Source organism: Mesocricetus auratus, unplaced genomic scaffold (genome assembly GCF_017639785.1).
Source record: "Mesocricetus auratus isolate SY011 unplaced genomic scaffold, BCM_Maur_2.0 Super-Scaffold_4256, whole genome shotgun sequence".
Classification (NCBI taxonomy): Eukaryota; Metazoa; Chordata; class Mammalia; order Rodentia; family Cricetidae; genus Mesocricetus; species Mesocricetus auratus.
Genome location: NW_024429182.1, coordinates 86,978,286 through 86,999,590, shown reverse-complemented (window position 1 = coordinate 86,999,590; position 21,305 = coordinate 86,978,286). Strand labels below are relative to the sequence as shown.

Sequence of the window (21,305 nt, the reverse complement as noted above, 5' to 3'; positions counted from 1 at the left end):
CTGCTGACCTGAGTTCAACCTATAGGACCCACATGATGGACAGAGAAAACAAATTTGTGTAAATTGTCCTCTGATTACACACACACACACACACACACACACACAGATGTACACACCACTACATATACACATAAAAAGAAATAAATGTTTAAAAAGTATATCACAAAGAATTTCCTCAGCTACCTTGAAAAGAAAGGCAGGAAAAGATGAATAAAATTCAAAGCTACTAAGAACAAAACCAAAGTTGCTTGGTTCCGTACAGAAGAAGCATCACCTCAGGCCTCTGGAGAGCTTCAAAGCCCATCTAGCTTTTCTCTCCACAATTATTTTTCCTCTTTCTGCATCTACCCACAAAATTCTTCCACAGCAAGGCACAAAGGGGTCTTCTGGAATTTCTAGACTTTTCAGCTTAAGCCATGCATGTTAATGAGCCTGGAAAAAGTTTTAATATTCTTCTGTGGTGGAAAAAACATGCCTGACTTCATTTTGTTCAGAAGTGGCCAAGTCGCTGCTTCATCCTCAGGGGCTGGTAGGAACATGGGCACTTTGCCTCCAAGGGGAAATCCTCATGCAGGTGGCCCAGGGCACACCCAGGGGCCTGCCCAAACCCCAAATGCATGATTTACTTTACCACTTAGGCAGTTGGCTGGAGCTAAGGCTAACAGGCTGGCACATAGTAGGTGTCCAAGAAAATGAGTTCTCTTTCTTTGTTCTCACCTTCTAAAGCCCAGCAAGTTGTAGGAGGCAGAGAGACTGTCTACATAAGTGGCACTGAACTGACTGTGGTCTTGGCCGTGGCCCTTCTATGACAAGATTTGTGTCCTCCCTGAGGAAGTACATCTCCAAAGAGAGGGACTCTGGAAACAATGGAAGAAGCCAAGGCTGCTGGGAGGGGACCTGAGCCTGTATCCTCCTGCTCCTAGCCCAGGAAAGGACACGGTCTCTACTCATCTTATCCCCAGGGATCCGGGATGTGGGGCACTAGTTTGCCTCTGTCTTTGAACTTGAATGGCCCTCCATTCTGCCTCCTAGGCCTGACTCTTCTTAGAGGTCCTAACTGATGAAACTGGAAAATACAGGCTGGTCTTCCAAAGTAGTGCTTTCCACATCCCATTGTTACAATGTGGTCTCCTAGCACTGGGTACCGCTCTCTGAAAGTGCCCTGCCTCGGTGCCTGAGAATGCCCCTCTGCAGCAAGGGGAAGGGAAACACACAACGGCTCAGCCAGTGCAGGACTTGCTCTACAGGCATGCAGACCTGAGCTTGGATCCTCAAGTTGTTAGGGCACAGACAGAAAGATTCCTGGGGGTCACTGGCCAATCTGTGAGCCTCCAGTTCAGTGACAAACCTGTCTAAGAAAAAAATCAGGGAGTGACAGAGGAAAACACCCAGTAATGACCCCTGGCTGTTACATGCATGTACACACATATGTGCATGTGTGCACACACAGGAACATATACACATGCACAAAGAACAACAGAGATACGTGAGAGACTGCTGTTTGTCTTCTCCTGTGATCCATCCCTGAGGAGGACTCAGTCACTGTACATGATATCTCAGGATGTCCTTTGTGAATTTGTCTTCTATTTCCAGCAGAGGAGGGAGTGAGGCTTGGTCTAAATGACACTCATTGCAATCAGGTGGCAGAGGGGTTGAGAAACTTCCAAAATTACAGCTGCAAGTGCCTATGACTTTTTAATATTAGAAATACATGTTTTTTCATTGAAATGGCCAAAATGTACAGTCTTTTTAATTCTAGGTCTATCATTTAATCATGTATTGTAGCTTTTGATTTTTAACTTTGCCAAACTCAATTATCCTCTCCCCAAAACAATACCTATGTCACAGTGTTACAAAGATTGGGAAATAGGACATGTATAGCTGGCAGGGATACCACCCAGCAAACAGTAGATGCTTAGGAACAGAGAGGAATGAGTACAGGCCAGAAAAACAATCACTCAGTTTTCTAATAAATAAAACCCATTCACAAAGCTGGAGAGATGTTTGGTGGTAAAGTGATCGCAGCACAAGCTTGGTTTGACTCCCCAGCACCCATATAAAAGTCAGGAATGGTGGTGTGCACCTGTAACCCCAGAGCTGGGGTGAGCTCTCCAGCCAGCCAGTCTAGTTGCACAGGCAAATTCCAGGTTCAGTGGCAGGTCCTGTCTCAAAAGGTAAGATGGAAAATGATAGAGAAAAGACTCCTGATGTCAATCTCTGACCTCCATGTACACACATCACAGGCACATGTACCCCCTTCCCCACCAACACACACACACCACTTCATATACTCTGTTCTGGCTCTGGTCTTCAAGAATTCTCCTGTTTATTCTGTTTACACTTCCTAAATTCATCTACTACATGTGTTCATTCACTACGGGGTGCCCACTCCACTCCAAGCACAGACACAGAGGTAACACATAACAAATGGAGCCCCCTGACTTCCTGGGACTCAAAACCTTCCAGAAAATTCTCTCATCTGTACTTTATGAAATTCTGCTCTCACCAGCCAGAACTCCCAAAAGTCTCCCCACTCAGTCTTCAATATCTCCCTCATTATCAGTCACCCCACCTTCCTTGCCACTAATTCTCAGTGCTATGACACACTAGGCCTCCGTCTGTAACAGGAAACTCCAGGCTTATCCAAACCTGAACTAACCTGAAACGAAGTTCCAGGTCTGATCACTTTGGGTTCTTAAGAAAACTCACACTCCCCAGCTCTATACCTCATCTCTGAATGGGACGTTTGCCCCCAAAATGGGATAAGAAGTGAGTTCAAATAGAGTTCAGCTCCCTGTCAGCAGCTGCTTGTAGTGTTACCTTAGCTCAAGTGCTGAACTATCTGGGCTCCTAAGGAAATTATTCTGCAATATATTAGTAATGTCTACATTGGGGGTAGAATATGACAGAGGTCTATGCCAAGTGCATGCAGTACATCTTCTTTTGTTTGCTTTGTGTGGGGGCAGGGTCACGAACAGCACAGGCTGGCTTCAAATTCACTGTGCAGCCAAGGATGGCATTGAATTACACACACACACACACACACACACACATACACACACACACACACACACACACACACACACACACACACACACACACAATCCCTCAGGAGCACTGTGCTAGGATTGCAGGCATGCACCACCTCACTTGCTTCCTAACAGTGCTGAGGATTGAACCTGGGGCTTTGTGCATGCTTGGTAAGCAGTCAACCAACTGAGTCCCATTCCCAGCCCCCCATTCCTTAAAGCACTTAAAGTGAGCCCAACAGGCCCCATGAGTTCTACAATTTATACCTGCCAGACCCCATGAAATGCTCCATTTTCTTTGGCACAAGACCTGGCTGCACACATACAATTTTATATCTGTTTGGTCTGGCGCCTTGGCCACTGTCACCTCTTAGAAACTCATAGGCACTGCATTAGAGCAACCATGACCTTACAGCAAAATAAACACCATTCCTGATTTATCACCCATACGTTGTAATCTATTGTCTGCCTACCCCAAGGGGCAGAAAAATTATGTCAGAAGTAAAAATTTACATTCCACATTTATTATTTGGGGGGGGGTCTGCTATGTAACCCAGGTTGTCCTCTGCCTCAAGCTCCCCAACCAGAAAGTTGAGGTAACACCATAAATATCTAGATAATCTTTCAAATTAGGTCTTGGTGCACATCTCCCAGTGCCTACAATTGTGAGACTTGAGAGGGGGAAGATTAGATCATGGTAGAAGGATGTGAAACCACAGTTACCGTGGGAGGCAATATGGCAGCTGTTCAACAAGTCCCAAACCAAAAGCCCTGTGGGGGCCAAAGAGATGGTTCAGTGGTTAGAACACTGGCTGCTCTTTCAGAGGGCCCCCGGTGAGATTCCCAGCATCCACATGGCAGCTTACAACCTTCTGTAACTCCAGTTCCAGGGAATCAATGTCCTCTTCTGGTTGCCTCAATGTTTATCCCTCTTGTTAGTACTGACTCTGCCACCTATGAGCTTGGATTGTTTCTCTGTGTCTCAGTTACTCCATGGGGGCCAGTGAGTGTCCTCCTTGGATGACTGTCATGCAGATGGTAGGAGGGGTGTTAAAGACCCCTCACAAAGCACCCGGCACACAGCAGGCAGTGTTTGCTTTCATTGTGTAGAACTCTCACTGCCATTATAACCACCAGTTATTATGGAACACATCACAACAGCCAGTATTTACCCTGGCTCACAAATGGCTGGATTTGGGGAGGGGCTGCCAAATCTGATAGCCTTCTGAGTCACAGTGACAAGTGGGGGAGCATGCAGACCTTGTTATTATTACATTTGTGATATTATTTTTAAAAACAAGATGGGCTCACAAGCTTTGTGAGGTTTTCAGAACAACAAACACCAAGGGCAAAGAAAGGCAAGGCTCCACACATCTGAGAAACAGGATGCAAGGTCCCCTGGGCCAGCGCCTGGAAGAATCCCCAAGTTCCCAAGGCAGAAGACAGCCACACGCCTGCACAAGACACTGTTTGGCCCCTACATGTCCCAAGAGCTCAGAACTCAGCTTGTTCTACTGTTGATGGCATCAGGCTAACCAGATTTTAGGTGCAATCAGTGTGGTTCATCTGGTCTGTGTTCTACTTTCAAGTAAAATGTTCCAGACTTCTAGGCCCAAAGCCAGGCTCTTGCGGGACACAGACTGTCTGAAGCCCAAAGAGACTTGAGGTTTGAGCTTCCGCAAAGCTGCACCCTCAGAGATGGCTCTGCCATCCACATCATGTCCTCCTGGCTCCCTGCTCTGGGGATCATGTGGTAGCTTATGTATACAGTATAGGGGGTGGTAAAGGCTTGCAGACTCAGAACATGCCTAACTCAGCATGTCTCCTGACTCCTTGGCTGGGTTCTCCAAGTCTCCTGACCTAATCCCCACCCTTCCCAGTTTCAGCTGCGGTTCCTACAACACTCTGGTAGTCTAAAAGAGTGTTCTCCAGCTCTTATTGTAATTTAAGGAAAGCAGCACCGGAGAGAAAGACGCCATGAGACAGGGTTCAAGCAGAGGGTTTTTTTTAAATTAGGGAAAGGGGTCCTAAAAAGGGGAAAGGGGAGGAGGGAGTAGGGCCTCCAGGACAGGAGCAGCAGCAGGAGAGAGGAAAGAGGGGCAGAAATAGAGGGGGCACACAGACAGAGAGAGGGAAAGAAAGAGAGAGAAAAAGGAGGATGGGGGATAGGTAGGGCCCTTTTAAAAGGGAACATAGTGACTATCCATAGGTGGTGCTCTTAGTGGCTGCAGTTGAGGGCATATCCTGTCAGAACCCCAAGGACAGATGCCTGAATACTAACACTTATATCTACATGTCTTCTTGACTTTGAGCAAGCAATGTGTCAATAAGAAAAGCCCTTTCTCCCTGCAAATAGTTGCCAGACACAGTTGGAAATACAGCATAACTACCCCCTCTTCCAGGAAGCCTATCAAGAATGCAAAGGGCCAGAGTCTCCTCTGCTTTCCTTCATGTTTTCCACAAGATTCTGGGGTGGGAGACAAAGATTTGATGTCAACTGCACAGAAGCAGTTGATGTCTGTAATAGTCCTCTGGCTCCCTAAAGCTGCATGCACACATTAGGGAAATGTCACCTGTTGCATGAGTTTATGTCACTCCTGAGGAACTGTAAGCTTAGAGCAATAATTTTTTTTATGTTGGAGTGGATTACCTTCTGCCATGGGAGTATAGCAGTCCTTTTCTCCCAAGGCTACATAACACCCTTAAAGAGACAGTCTAGGAGTCTAGAACAACTAGGCAGTTAGTGTCTCAGCTTACAGAGCAAGCAGAAACATGACAGACTATGCAGAATCTCACCCTCCCACCCAACAAAGTCTTCTTAGGCCACTACTCTCCTGGTTCTTCTTTGGAAGTTATGTATCTGTGGTATACACCCATAACCCACAGCACTGGAGAGGCTGAGGCAGGAGTTTAAGACCGGATTTGGTGATGGCATAGCAAGACCCTATCTCACAAGGAAATGAATTGGGCTGGAGAGATGGCTTAGTAGTTAAGATCTCTTCTAGATTTCTGAGTTCCATCCCCAGCACGCATGCCAGGTAGTGCACAACTGCCTGTAACTCCAGCTTCAGGTGATCTGACACCTTCTTCTGGCCTCTTTGGGTACTTCACAAATATGCATGTAAACACATACACACACACTCTCTCTCTAACAAATAATTTTTAAAATATTTAAAAAGAAATAAATTATGCACTCATTGTAGTTATTTATTTAGTTGATTGGTTGAAACTTTGATGTTAAAAACTCTTCTACACTAACTGCCAGGAACATAATAGGTAGTCAAAAGATAATGTTAGTGAATGAATAATGAATGAATTGAGTGGATAATGCAGGGAATTATGATAGGCATGGATTGGAGGCAGTCAAAATATAACACAATTGGCCAATGATCCAAGCACTATACACTGGTTTTAACCTGTACTATTTTAACTTCATGGGGGACAACATGTGGGACAAATTTTTGTCTGTCCTGTGTGCATGTATGTTGAAAAAGAAAAACTAGCTAAGGGTAGTCTTAAACTAGCTATGTAAGCCAAGAATAATCCTGAACTCACAATCCTCCTACCTCCACCTCCAAAATGCTGTATTACCACTCCTGGCTGGAAGGAAATTTGATGAAGTCATTTTTACCTATGAGGAAATTAAGGCACAAAGCAGTTAAGACACTACTCAAAGTCACACAGCTAATAAGTATCAAGGGTATGGTTTGAACTGACCTGGCTGTGGCCAGCCCTTAATTAATGCTCTAAAGAACTTCTAGCAGCATCTAAACACCTATGGGAAGGGGAGGAACAGGGGCAGCCAGTAGAAGGCAGGAAGGCTTGCTGTTTTCAGAGGTGGAGGCAGTAACCTCTAAGTGGCCATCATCTCCTCTCCCATGTGACTCAGCCCATGAGCTCACACAGACTGAGAGCGAAGCTGGGTCCTGTTGGGACTTCCCACCTCCTTATCTGGCCCACATTGGGAGGGAAGGGGGAGTGGATGATGTTTGGTCTTGGGAACAGTCTGCAATGCAAATCTGACCTTTCCCTGACACTGAACGAAAGGAAAAAGATCAACTTCAGAAGACTCTGTATTTTCTTCACTTTACAGTTCCAACAGCCACCCCTTGACCTTGCTCAGGACCCTACACACACTGCAGACAAGACTTGAGCCTCCCCAAGGTCCCCAAGGACCACCCACTGAGGTACTCAGCATAGTCAAGGCTGCTCAGAAACAAGTCTCAGAAATTGCTGAAAATTTGAGCACAACTCTGGGGGAGGGGGGGTTGTGCAGGATGTTTCATAAATTTGACTATGTGGGCTGCCCTCCAGGCTCCCAGTTGTCTATACTGAAATTATGATTAGTCTACAAGGTCTTTAACACTGTTTTTAAAGATTTCTTTTATTTTATGTTTATGGCACATGTGAGCAGATGCCCATAGAGGCCAGAAGGAGGTATTGGAGTCTGTACTGGATGGTTTTGCATATCAACTTGACACACACTAGGGTCATCAGAGAGGAAGGAGCCTCAGTTGAGGAAATGCCTCAATGAGATCCAGCTGTAAGGCCTTTTCTTATTTAGTGATCTATAGGGAAGGGCCCAGCACATGGTGGGTGGTAGCCACCCCTGGGCTGTTGGTCCTGGGTTCTATAAAAAGGTGGGCTGAGCAAACCATGGGAAGTAAGCCAGCAACCAGTTCCCCTCTATGGCCTCTGCACCAACCATGGCCTCCTCCAGGATCCTGCCCTGTTTGAGTTCCTGTCCTGACTTCCTTCAGTGATAAACAGCAATGCCAAATAAACCCTTTCCTCCCCGATTTGCCTTTTGGTCATGGGGTTACATCACAGCAATAGAAACCCTAAGACAGAGCCCTGGAGATGGAGTTACAGACAGTTGTGAACCCTCTGTTGTGGGAGCTAGGAACTGACTGGGGTCCTCTTGCAAGAGCAACAAGCGCTCTTATACTAAACCATCTCTCTATCCCATTAAAAACATTTTGAAACCAGGTGTTGGTGGCACACACCTTTGCCAGTACTTGGGAGGCAGAGGTAAGTGGATCTCTGTGAGTTCCAGGCCAGCCTGGACTACAGAGCTAGTTCCAGGGCAACCAATGCTGTTACACAGAGAACAGCACTCTACAAAGAACAGTCTATATAAATGGAAATTCTTCTAGAGGTTTCTACTGTTGACAATTTAGTGTATATTTATCAAGCTCTTTATACATACTTTTATTAAAAAGATGATTTTATATATTATACATGTATATATTATATAACTTATATATGTACTGCTCTGAAATTGATTTTCTAAATAATGTGTTTAAGATATCCTTTTATACCAATTTACATTAAACCTAAATTAAACTTATTTAGCTACTTTTTTCCCCCTTTAAAACAGAGTCTCATATAGCTCAAACTGGCCTTGATCTCACTATGTAGTTGAGAATGACCTTGCATGTCTGATCCCCCTGCCTCCGTCTTCTGAGTGCTAGTGTTTCAGGTGTGCTGCATGCTGCATTTACGCAGGGCTGGGGATGGAACCCTGGCCTTCATGCATTCTTGTCAAGTACTCTACCAACTGAGCTACATTCCTGGCCTGAAACTCACTTATTAAGACCACAATGTTTCCATTCAAGATTTAGAATCATTTACAGATGACAGATTCCTTTTTGAAGGACATTTTGGTTGAGGACATGCCAACCCTGTGAGCACTTTTTCCCCACTCCAACTGTACTTGGGGGTAATTAGCCATGTCACAGAGTAGTGGAGTTCTTCAATTTTCCGTGCAATTCTTTCCCTATGGTATTAAAGTGTAAGGGCCTTATGCTTGGCCTGATGTAAAAACATCACACTGCATGTGGTTAGGGGCTGACCATGGCAGGGATGTCCACTGCACACCCCAGACAGAACACCAGGTCTGACTTCTTCTACATAAGCAGCATACACCTGCAGCTAGGACCTACGCCTCACCCCACAGCACCCTTCCATTGGTCCCTCTCCTTGTCTGTGGCTCCTGATGGCCCCTTCTGTCTCCTGCGAGCAGCAGCCACATGGAGCGTGCACAGAGCAGCAACACAATGACCAGCTTGTGGCTAGGACCTCCAGCAAAGCACTCAGAGACTGTAGATGGAACTGGCTGGCCCACAGATCCCTTCCCAGACAGCCTCATCTTCCTGTTTGATCCTGTTCTTTTTCCCAGCAGGTTGCTGGGAACCAGGGCAGTTGCGAATTACAGCCCAGCTTTAATTGCTTCTCCTTGATAATGAATGTGCCACAGAGCCTTTTGTCTTCTGTATGGCTTCTCAGAAGGCACAGGCTGCAGGGATGAAATCAGGGATGGGATGCCTGCCTCCAACTACCTTGTGTAAACGTCTCCATTCTGCCCCAGGGCTAACTAAAGGAAAGGGCTACATTCCTTGGGGTTCAGTCCTCCAAGCTGGCCTAGCCTAGCAGGACTTCCCAGGAGGCAGAGTCTCTAGAAATTGCTTTAGACTTCTCAGGAGGCTTTTGCCCTCCTCAGGAGTACAAGCATGAGGGAAGACTTGAGTTCAATCCTCAGAACCTAGCCAAAAATAAAAAAAGCCAGGCTTAGTGGTATGCACCTTATAATTCCTGCACTGGGAAGGCAGACAAAGATGACTCCCTGGGCTCACTAGCCAGCCAGCCTCACCTACTTGGTGAGTCCCAGCCAGTGAGAGAACCTCTCTCAAAAAACCCAGAGTGGACATCTGAAGAACAACACATAAGGTTGTCTTATGGGTTCCACACATATTTGCATACACACACACACACACACACACACACACACACACACACACACACACACACACACACAGAATCTCGCCATCTCTACCACGTCCATTAACTTGACAGGCAGGCAGCAGTTGAAATCGGGATATGGAGGGAACAAAGCCATGCCCATGTAAGCCTTTCCTCTGACCAGGCTGGGGGTAGGAGAGGCCTGAGCAGGATGTGGGTCACTAGACACACTTTCCCCTCCCACTCAGAGAGGGTATGCTTATTGTCCTGTGGGAAAATGAAACATTTGCCAAAGCTCTGTCAGGGTGTAGCATCCCAACTCTCCCAGGATCCAACAAGAGCAACAGGCAAAGTGGCTTTATACTGGGGAAGCCACTGGTTCGGCAGTCACAGCAAGGACATGCTACCATCATTCATTGCCTCCAGTCAGAAGGCCGACATCAACAGGGGACGCTCTTTTGAACAAAGAAACTACCGAGGCATCCAAACGTCCACTGCTTGTGTGGCTTTGGTGAAATGATGAGAGCCACCCACCCATGGCCTCGGAATCCCGGCTAGTATCTTGGAGTTAGCTTTCAAACTAGGTGTGTTTGTGTGGAAAACAAACAGACTCACTGTTATATCACCTAGGAAAGTGAAGCCTGGAATGTAGCCAGTGCAGGCATGCTAAATCATGTAGCTGCAGGATGTGTTTTAACCAGAGGACATAGCCTTTCAGAACAGAGGAGGCATGGTTAAGTAGGCCAGACTCCTCTACAAAGAAGAGTTTCCCACTACTGAATAATAGCTTGTCTTTTCCAGTTCCCTATTGCCCCTCTCCCAACCCCCCATCAAACAGAAGCACAGTGGTCAAGCCTGTCCACTAGCCTTCAAAGAGGCCTGGTGGGAGGCTCAATACAAAAGCCCCTTACAAAGATGTCAGGCCCTGTGTGCATCAGCTGAGGCACTCAGGTGAAATTACATGCCTCCGGGTGTTCCCCCCTCACATCTGAGTGTAAAAACAGACCAAAGCCTTACATAGACTGTGAAATTTCTAGACAGGCATATAGTGTTACTGTTTGGAACTTTCCATGAACCTCTTCGGGTTACCATACATATTAATATGAACACCACATTTAAAGAAAGGAAAATATGCTGTGCCTGGTCATTGCTGTTAATTGAATTCATCTGGGAATTTTAAATTAAAAAAAAAACGTAGCCCCATTAATGGCACTTGAAGGTTTGAGCGGGTTGTGGCATTTGCTTTTTGGGATGGGAAATCTCTTTTAAAGACAGTTTCTGCAGTTTCTGTATCATGAAGTGTTAAGTTAGAGTCACCTGTAAAAATCGTTAGGTTACAGAACTAGTGAATGGGACAGTGTGACGCTGCACAAGGCTGTGCTCCTCCAGAGGCAATCTGCCACTCACAGCTTCCTGCTCAGGAAAAGAAACTTCACATTCCTACAAAGACAGCCCTCGAGGGCTGGAGAGATGGCTCAGTGGTTAAGACCACACGTTGTCCTTGCAGAAGACTCAGAAGACTGGGGTTTGTTTCCAAGCAGCTGCACAGTGACTCACAACTATAATCCCAGTTAGAAGGGATTCGACACTCTCTTCCAGTGGACAACACTCATGCGTGTGGTGTATTTACACGCATGCAGGCAAAACTAAATCAAATTAAAAGTAAAGATCCTGGTTGAGAGCCAGGTATGATGCATACCTTTAATGCTAGCACGTGGAGGCAGAGGCAGGAGAGTAGCTTCAAGTTCAAAGCTAGGCTAACCAGGGCTACATAGTGAAACCTTGCCTCAAATAAATAAAAATAAATAAATAAATAAATAAATAACTGACTGACCCACAGGAGGTCTCAGTAGTTAAAGGTGCTTACCACCAATGCCTAATGACCTGAGTTCAATCCCACAACTTACATAATGGAAAGAGAGAACTGATTTGCACATTGTTTTCTGACTTCCATGCACAGGGGCACACACACACACACACACACACACACACACACACACACACACACACACACACTAAACCAATAAATAAATGTAATCATGTCACCAGAAACTGACTTAATGTTTACCATGGTGAGTCAAGGTTGGATGGGTTTGGATGGGTAGTTAAATGAAAAGTGTTCTGGGCATTGCAAACTAGATGGCACTTCCTTGACACTTGATGTAACACTGTAACACTAGCCAGGCTCTACAGTGAAGTAGACACAATGCCTCTGTCACATTCTGTCCTTTCGAGGGAGCTTGTAAAGCCCCCAGTCTGTGTTCTAAAGCACTATGAGACTAATGGGGGCAGAAAGAGGAGCCAGGCTCTGGCCAGTGGAACATCCAACCTCAGATCTTCCTTCTGCCTTCTCCCAGAGAAACTCGGTTCCCTCACCTCCAAGGGCCTAAGCAAAAGTCATGGAAAAATGTAATGAAACCCCACCCTCTGGCTTGTCTGTGTTGTCTGTGTGGCTCCCCTCCAGCACCCTACCTCCCGGAAGCTATCTACCATACAAAGGGGTTCAGATTATGCAGCAGACAAGTGCCATGTTTATGTCCCCTGTCACCCAATGAACAAGTGCCATGTGGGCTTTTCAACCAAGGACCCAAGCTGGGCTATGCACAGACACACGAGGCCAGGCATACCCAAGAAAGCTGACACAAGTCACAAGGACCCAGCACAAGTACACAGGCAGCTGTCCTCCGCCCTAGGGACACCTTAGCATCTTTGAGGTCTGTGTTCTTATTCACCCACAGCTCTTAGAACCACTATTCCCCTCAACAGTACTCAAACCTGCTACAGGACCCTCGTTAAGGGCTGGACAGGATCAGAGGTGTGCAAGGCTGTATTTTGATTAGAGATGCTCTATGTAACATGTGTGCATGGGTCTCTATAGTCTGAGCATCATTCTGGGGTGGGGGGGCTAGAGTCAAGAGGATCAGTGAGAACTAAAGCCTTTCTGATTGACAGCCCTGTGAATTCCGTTGTCCTGCCCTTTCTACTCTAATGGCTTCCTCCCAGGCTCTGTCTCATACCAGCCTCAAGCACAGGCTTCACTCAGGAATTCTCTAAAGTTTTCCTTCCAGGAAGGCTGCCCATGATGTGTCAAGGCTGCCTGGTTTAAGTGCTCTCTCTCTCTCTCTCTCTCTCTGTCTCTCTCTCTGTCTCTCTCTGTCTCTCTCTGTCTCTCTTCTCTCTCTCTCTCTGTGTCTGTCTGTCTGTCTGTCTCTCTCTGTGTCTGTCTGTCTCTCTCTCTTCTCTCTCTCTCTCTCTCTCTCTCTCTCTCTCTCTCTCTCTCACTCTCTCCTTCCCTCCCTCCCTCTCTTCCTCTCTTCCTCTCTCTACTTTACAAGCTGGTCCCGGGCCCAAGACATGGTTCAGGCAGTATACCACTTGCCCTGTAAGCATAAGGACCTGGATTCTAAATGCTTGGTGTGATGGCCACACTTATAATCCCAGCACCAGGAAGCCATGTAGAAATGGGAGGCTTGCTGAGGTCAGCCAGTCTAGCCTAATTCATGAGCTCTAGGCCAGTGGGAGACCCTGCCTCACATTAGGTAGACAGTGTTCATGAGGATGACTGACACCCAAGGTTGTCCTTTGGCTTCTATATACATATATACATGCATGTACTAAAAACAAAGGGAAGCTGGCCTCCCTCCCTTCCAGGCCTTGTTAGGCCCACATTTGTCTCACAGATCCATCTCTCTGTCCTTTCAGAACCAAGAAAGGATACGAAGCACGAGCTGAGCTGATAATTAGGAAACTGAGGTGCCCCAATTCATAGAGTGGCGATAAGCTCATACTTTTGGCTCTGTAGCCAGGGCCCCTCCAGTTTACAGCAGAACCCATTCCGTATTCCACCAGTCTCCCTTGAAAGGTGGTAGCCACTGTCACACAGCCAACCAGCCCCCAAGCCTGTGGTAAATTTCTACCAACCCCCCATATTTGAGCACTACGCCAAAACAAGCAGAAAAGAAACAAAAAGAAAGTTCTGGCTGCCAACTAAAACACCATCATCTTCCTGGTAACCCACCAGTTCAACAGTGAGGTCAAGAGTGGGCACGAATCCTGGATGCCTTTGCCAGGGTTGTGGGAGGCATCTGGATGGAGTCTGTCCTGCTGTCCCCACAAGGAAGTGCACTGTCTCAGGTAACCACATCCATGTGCAGGGAATTCTTCTCTGGGCCCAAGGTTTGATCAGTAAGTCCCATTGGGTTCTCCCTGATTTGAGTATACATCATATCCTTGCCAACTTTAGGACTTCATAATCCTACAAAATCCCACACACCTTTGGGCTAAGCCACAGGCAAACTGTGGCACCAGTTATGGGGACCAGAGCCTGACACCAGGAATGACAGGCAGCCTTCTTCACCTTCAGGCTGCTGGCTCACGAACCACCTGGCTGGAGCTGGGTTATAAAAGGCATGGGCCATCCCATGGGCTCCGGGCATTTTATCCACTGGGACATAGGATCTGCCACCAAAGAACCTTATATATACCTCACACTTGTTCCCCTTTGAATTTGAGTCACAAATCACAGTTGGATTCAATGGCCCTTGTTTCTGACCCAGGTATCTGAAGGCATGGCCTTCTCTCAGACTGCATGGCCGTGTCAGAGATGGAGGAATGGGGCACACTGGCAGTAACAAGGCTGGAGATGAGTGGCGAGTCTGCTCCCATCCCCCATGGGACACTTTGGGTCATGAAAAGAGAGAGGCAGTAACTTACGTGGCTCCTCTTGCCTTCTTCATCCCCTACAGATGTAATGACTGTCTCAGAAAAGACCATCTGTCCGGTCTGGTTGTTGGTTGTCTACAGACAAACACAGGTATAGTAAAAATGAAGCAAGGAATTGTGGAAAAAATCTAAAGCTCATGTTGGTTTTTCACTTTCTGGAGTGGGAGTCGACAGGATGCCCACTCCCCCTTCAGAGTTCTAATCATGGCACTGCCAATGAGCAGAGTCCCCGGAGACAGTCAGACTCCATATCACCAGGTCACTGGGCAGAAGGGACAAAGTGATAGTGGACAGCACAAAGCCGACTAGTAAGTACTCAACACCAGCTATTTTTATCACTCTTGGGACTCATCACTTGGCACTCAGTGTCAAGATTCCAGTCTGACCAGCGTGATGCCAGAGGTCTATAATCACAGTACTTGGGCTGTGGAGGCAGAAGGATCAGGGGTTCACGGTCATCTTTAGTTATATACTGAGTTGGGAGCCAGACTGGGCTCCATGAGACTCTGTCTCAAAAAAAAAAAAAAAAAAAGTCACCATAAGAGGCAAGAAGGTGGAGGCTCTGGCCACTCCCCCAGCTCTTGTTCCTTAGAGCTACTCATTTCAGAAGATAGCACAAAGGAAACCTGCCCCTGAGTCAGCTTGTGGGCTGCCCTGCCCTGATTCTGTCCTGAGGGCAGGTACCTCAAGCCACACCCAGCAAGGAATCAGGGCCACTCCTGTCTCCTCCAAGACTGGGCCTAAAGATGGATCTGGCCCAGGCCCAGAAGAACTGTGTTTCCTGAGCTCTGACTCTAGTCATTTCTCTTCTCTGATTCCGTGTCTTACTTTGAGCCATCTTTAAAGTCAGTGCCAGCTGTACTATCTCAAGAGTCTACCGCCAAAACCAAGAGAAGGTGGCCCACTCTGCAGACAGGGATCGGCTTCTACTTCTCAGTCAGTGAGGGCCAAGCTTCACCACCCTGCGCTGCTCAGCTCTGTTCAGCTGTGCTCTGTTTTTCCTCCCCCAAGGCCCTCAAGTCATCCAGGCAGGCCTCAAAGTCACTATATAGCCAAGGCTGGCCTTAAACTCCTGATCCTCCTGCCTCCACTTCCCAAGTGCTGGGGATTACAGACATGAGTCATCATGCCTGGTTCATGCTTTCTAATTTTTACCTAAATGTTTCCTTCCTGTGAAGAGGAATGCTGTCTTTTTTTCTTCTTCTTGATGGTAGTTTTTTGTATCAGTGTCATTTTTTTTTTTAATTCTGCAGCCCTGTTGCAACCCCTCTTGGTGCTTTTATTATGCCACCATGCATCTCTAGGAAGAGAATATATGCAATATTCCCTGGATATATTTCCCAGCTATTGCACACCTACTCTTAAAGCGTGGCACAGGCTGACACCCTCACAGAACCCCTTGAGAGCCTTCGCTAGTAGCAGCTTTCCCCTTTGTCGTTCCCTGTTGGTCACAGGGGTGCACGCCTGTAATCCCAGCACTCAGAGAAGGCAAGGCAGGTGGATCTCTGTGAGTTCAAGGCTAGCCTAGTCTACATGGTGAGAATCTATCCTTTAAAAGGGTGTGAGGGGTCCCTTTTGTTTTCTAAGTCGGGCTCTCTCTCTCTCTCTCTCTCTCTCTCTCTCTCTCTCTCTCTCTCTCTCTCTCTCTCTCTCTCTCTCTCTCTCTCTGTTGTCCTTGCTGTCCTGTACCAAGTGCTGGGAGTAAAGGTGTACTCCACCACACCCAGAAGGTTCCCCTCCTTCAAGTGGAGTAAGTCACTAGTGAGTTGCTCCTACTGGAATGGTGAAGACTCATCTCCCATAAGGTCAGCCTGACAGAGGCACACATAAAAACCCAAGAGGTGAGTTCCTCCTTCTCAGATGCAAAAAGCCTCAGCATCATACACTGCCTAAAAGGTATAGAAGCAACTTAGTGCCTGATATGCACCTCTCCCCTTGAATGGCACCCTCTCTACTGATTTTTAATCTGCTTTTTATAACTCTCACTTACATTTATGGCTTTATATCACACCTGTTAACAAGCCCCTTTCTCTCCAAAGGGACTGCCCTGTAGGAAGGACATGGCTGCATTTCAGCCCTTACCTTGTGAATCTCTTGGTGCATGTGAACGGTGTTATTCCCAACCCTGGCATCTGTGTTGGTCTCGTTGTGATAGTTGGCAGGTAAACTTAACAGGTTTGCCTCGGAGGATGTCCTAGCAGCTGCTTCTTCTGCCTCCATCTATCAAAATGAGCAAGTAAAATGATTTCTTTCAGCTGTAACTATTGGTGCACAGATTGGTGATAGTGACAGACCGCTGAGTGGCCATTAGACATGAGTTCCAAATGTTTTACATGACCTTCAAGTCTTACAGCCCCAGAAGGTAAAAATGCTGGTCCAGCAAGCCTAAAGACCTGAGTCTGATCACTAGAACCCATGTTGGATATGGTGACTCCAAACTGCAATCCCAGTACTGCTACAAGAGTGTGGGAGGCAGAGACAGGAGAATCAGCCAGGAGCCCACAGAGCAGCAGCAGAGAAACTCTGCCCCAGAAAGGTGGAAGGAAAGAACCGATTTCTGAAAATGTGTTCTTTGATCTGTCACACATCCACGATGCACATACGTTCATACACACATGTTCTCCCCTCAAATGGTACCCTTACCTCTTCTGGTTTTTAATCTGCATTCTATTGATCTTACTCACATTTGTGGCTTTGCATCACCCACGTCAATCTTTTTTTTCTCTGTATCACAGCCTCCTAGGAGATGCATGCTAATATCTCCATTTTTCAAATAGGGAAACTAAGGTTCACAGAGTCTAGTGTAGACTGGAGTTGAAATTTGAGCATGTTATCTTGCCCAGGCCCTGGTGGCCTAACCCAGAGGTCACCTGCATTAAATTCCCATACAACCAACCAGCACCTTGGTCTCTCTCTGGCCACAGAAATGTATCTATCTTTGGAATCCCTCAAGGGTTAATGTCTCCAGTGAGGGAGGGACAGGCTGGGGGAGAAGCACCCCAACTTTCCTCCTTGTAAGACAAGTCTGTTTGTGGGCTCCGTGGGATTAAACCCCAAGTGGCCAAGGCAGGATCCTTCTCAGGGTCTTGCCTTTACTGCTTTTTTTCCTTCCCACTTTGTTTTTAATTCTACAAGAATGTTCTGGGGTTTGTCCGCCAACTAAACAATTTGCTGTCAAATCCTTGTTGCAGGGTCTGGTGTATGTGGGGAGATCGAAACTCAGATAGACTGAATATTTTTGAGACAGGAGTCCCTTCCCTACCCCTTCTCTTGGTTAGCCCTGGGAGGATCTTCTAAGGGATCAATAGATCAATAGATGGCTTCCTGAACCTATATGCCCCCATAGTTCTGCAGATATTCATCAGCTCTTCTTTGGTGTTGGGGTTCTGAGGTCATGCCCTCAAATCTCTAGTCCTGTGACCTCAGTGACACCTGTGTCACAAACAGCAGTCAGCACATTTTACTCCCAGTTTTTCCTTCAGTATCTATCACATCTCCAGCTCTGGTGAGTGGGCAGGAGACAGAATGCCCATCCACAGCCACACAGACAAAAAGGCAGATCAGGTCATTGACTACAGAGCCTATCAGATGCTGTCTCTAGAAAGGAAACTGAGTAAGCGGTCAACAGACCCATCTAAAGAGCACCTCTAGCACATATGCTGGCCTGTTTTTTAACCAGAAACACAGAAGTCGTTTCTAGAGGCAGGACTTCACACATCAGTGAAGTTTTCGGATAACTAGGAAGATTCCCTTCTCCTTCACCTGACCTCAGTTAAGAACCCCTGCTCCAGGCAACTGGGAGCTATAGCGAGTTCTATACTAGTTGGGAAATAATTTAGAGACCAGGTAAGAAGAAACCAGATTCAGGGGACTGGCAGAATCAAGTCTGGAAGAAGGAGCCGTCTTGTGGCAAAGGCTTAATGTCAAGTCTAGAAGGACCAAGATGAGCAGTGAATGACACAACCAGCTGCCCCCAGCATCATCACATCATAGGGCAGCATGGGGGGGGCAGGGTTCTGGAGTCAGACAGTGAGCTCAAGCCCCAGGTTTACCCCCCAAATATCCACATAATCTTGGGCAAGACTCCAGGCTCCTCTAAACCACAGTTGACTCCAGGCTCCTCTAAACCACAGTTTGGATGTGTGTTCAGTAAGGATGCTCCCATTTTGTTCAGCAGGCACAAGGATTAAAGAACTCCCATCCTGAACATCCATATGGCATCTGTTTCAGGGTTAATAGGCAACATGAGTTACTCTCCTCATAGCATCCTGTAAGGAAGCAATTGGTGAAAAAGTCAACTTGGGAGAAGGGGGGAGGAGGGGCAGACAGCCAGTAGCCAGTGTCCGAAAAGCTCCATTATAACAAAGTGGAGAAAAAAGAAAAGAAACCAGGAATAGAGACAGGATGGATGGGCAGGAAATGACATATTTTTTTAAGAGAGGGACCTGGGTTGTTTAGCAAAGAGTAAGGTTTATCTGGGAACAGGAAAGCAAGGTACTAGAGAGGGTGTGTCCAGAAAAAGACTGTCTTAATGTTTTCTAAATTCCACTGGAATTGGAATTGTACAGTTTGGCTTTCAAATAGCTGGCATGTCCCCAGATCTCCAAGCTACTGTTGGCTGAGCAGTCTCTCTCAAACCCTGTTCCCTCTCTGCCAGTGGCTGCAACATTGCAATGAGCTAAGGACTATTTAATGAAACCATAAACTAAAAGCGCAGTTTACCACGGAATCTTCAACCACAGTGATTACTGCCCCCAGCAAGAGAAACTGAGCCTGAAGCAATAGTTGCTTCACAGCTGAAGAATGTGAATGAGGTTAAAAATGACATTCACAACCCGTCAAATGCACATCTATTAAAAGAGCACAGCAGGAAACCTGAACGAATAAATCAAGGCTTGGTATTGGGGCTCTTCCTAGGACTCAGTGAGACCATAAGATCCCTCTAGAATAAACCAGCTGCAGGCTGGGGAGATGGCACACGAGTAAAGGCACTTGCCACCAAACCAGAGTTCAATCCAGGACCCACATGGTAGAAAGACAAAGCCAGTTCCCTAAATCATTCTCTGACCTCCACATGTATGCAGGGCACAGGCACTTACATACACACACAAAACAAATTCATACATAAAATAAAGCATTCCAAATACAGCAGTTACAGATGTGCCAATGAAAGCAGGCAGGATGAAGCGACTTTATCCTTTAAACATACACTTTCTAATGACATGGAATACTAAAACAAGAAAACAGGACATTCTTAGATCCAAGCCATTGGAGGACTTGCTTTTTCTAAAGATAATCTTAGAAAAATCAGTTACTTTGTCCCTTAAGAGACATCAACAGCTTGAGGCAGCTGGAAAAAATAAAATGCCAGGAAGTTACTTGAAAGCAGATTCACGATGCAACTATGTAAACATCAACTGCCTGCGGCTGGGTTCTCCCTCATCCCCTTGGATAGCCGCTAAACAGCAAATGCCTGTGTTTATGACATTTTAGGAGTTTTCTGGGAGTTTCCTTAGAAATGCCTGGCTGGTGAGATGGCTCAGAGGGTAAAGGTGCCTGCTATGCAAGCCTGACAACCCAAGTTCAATTCCTGGAACCCCCCCACACACACATGCATATATAAAATAAAAACAAATACAAATAAAAGTTACTTTGAAAAAGCCAATAGCCACAATCTACTAAAATCATACACCACTTTAATACTGGTTTTAATACTTTGCATTTTCCTTTCCTCTTCCTCCCCACCCCACTCCAGTTCTGGGGATCAAACTCAGAGCCTCAAGCATGCTTAGGCTCTACTGCTGAGGTACAGTCCCAGGCCAAGAGATGCATCCCACTGAGAGTCATTGGTAAGCTTTGCTGTTATTCATGCTGCTAAACTGCTTGCTTTCTTTGTTCTTTTTTGGTTTTGTAACAGAGGATATCACTGTGAAGCCCAGGCTGGCTTTGATCTCACTATGTAGTCCAAGCTGGCTTTAAAACCATGATCTTCCTGCCTCAGCCTCCCAAGAACTGGGACAACTGGTATGTACCACATAGCCAGGTCACATTACCAATATTACCATGACAAAAAGCCATTATTTCCTGAGTCCCAACAACCCCCATAATCCTTACAATGACCTCATGAGGAAGATACTTGGTTTATATCTACCTGCTTTCCTTACATCAATATTTGACCAACTAATTTGCTTTCTAGAATTTTCTCTTTGACCTAGAAGTGGGCATTTTCTTCACTTCAGACCCTAAATTCCATCACTAATAAATGACAGTGAGTGCTGGGAACTGAATGAGAGAAAGTTGGTCTCTACTGTCTATGAGAGTGCTCAGCCCCCCTTATCCTGTCTCCACAGCCCACAAGGTCACTCTAGGGAAAAGACCATTGACTTGGGTTGATGCAATGCTCAATGTCTTGGATTTTACAGCCGATTTGCACAGCTCAAGCAGAGATACGTTAGGAAAGGGAGAGAGCGGAGCCATGAAAAAATCTACTGTGGCTATTTCCCATGGGTCTGATGGGGTCCCAAACTGCACTGACATCTGTAGAAGCTAAGCAGGCCTCATCAAAAGCTGATACCAAAGAAACCTATTTCAAACCTTCTGAAGTGTGGTGGGCATTTCCCAGTGAGCTGGTCTATGTTCCTGGGAATCAATGTGCAGGAAGGAAAGTCCTCCAGACCAGGTAAGGACAGCAGAACCCCTGCCTGGGGCCAGAATGGCCAGAGGCTCCATGCAATCTGCAATTACAGATTAGAGCATGCTGGGCCCTCATCCTTCAGTCACTTTTCATGCCAACTGTTTCATAAGCTCAGGAAG

At 46.5% G+C, this 21,305-nt stretch overlaps 1 protein-coding gene across 1 annotated transcript in view; it reads right to left on the bottom strand.

Moving 5' to 3' along the window:
* Dkk3 (dickkopf WNT signaling pathway inhibitor 3) overlaps positions 1 to 21,305 on the bottom strand; it is a 38,781-nt gene that overhangs the window by 14,939 nt on the left and 2,537 nt on the right. Inside the window, exons 3-4 of the mRNA XM_013117477.3 lie at positions 16,575 to 16,712; positions 14,484 to 14,567 (exon numbers count right to left, since the gene is read on the bottom strand). Coding sequence (XP_012972931.1) covers positions 14,484 to 14,567; positions 16,575 to 16,712 — 222 coding nt within the window. The remainder of the gene's footprint in view (positions 1 to 14,483; positions 14,568 to 16,574; positions 16,713 to 21,305) is intronic.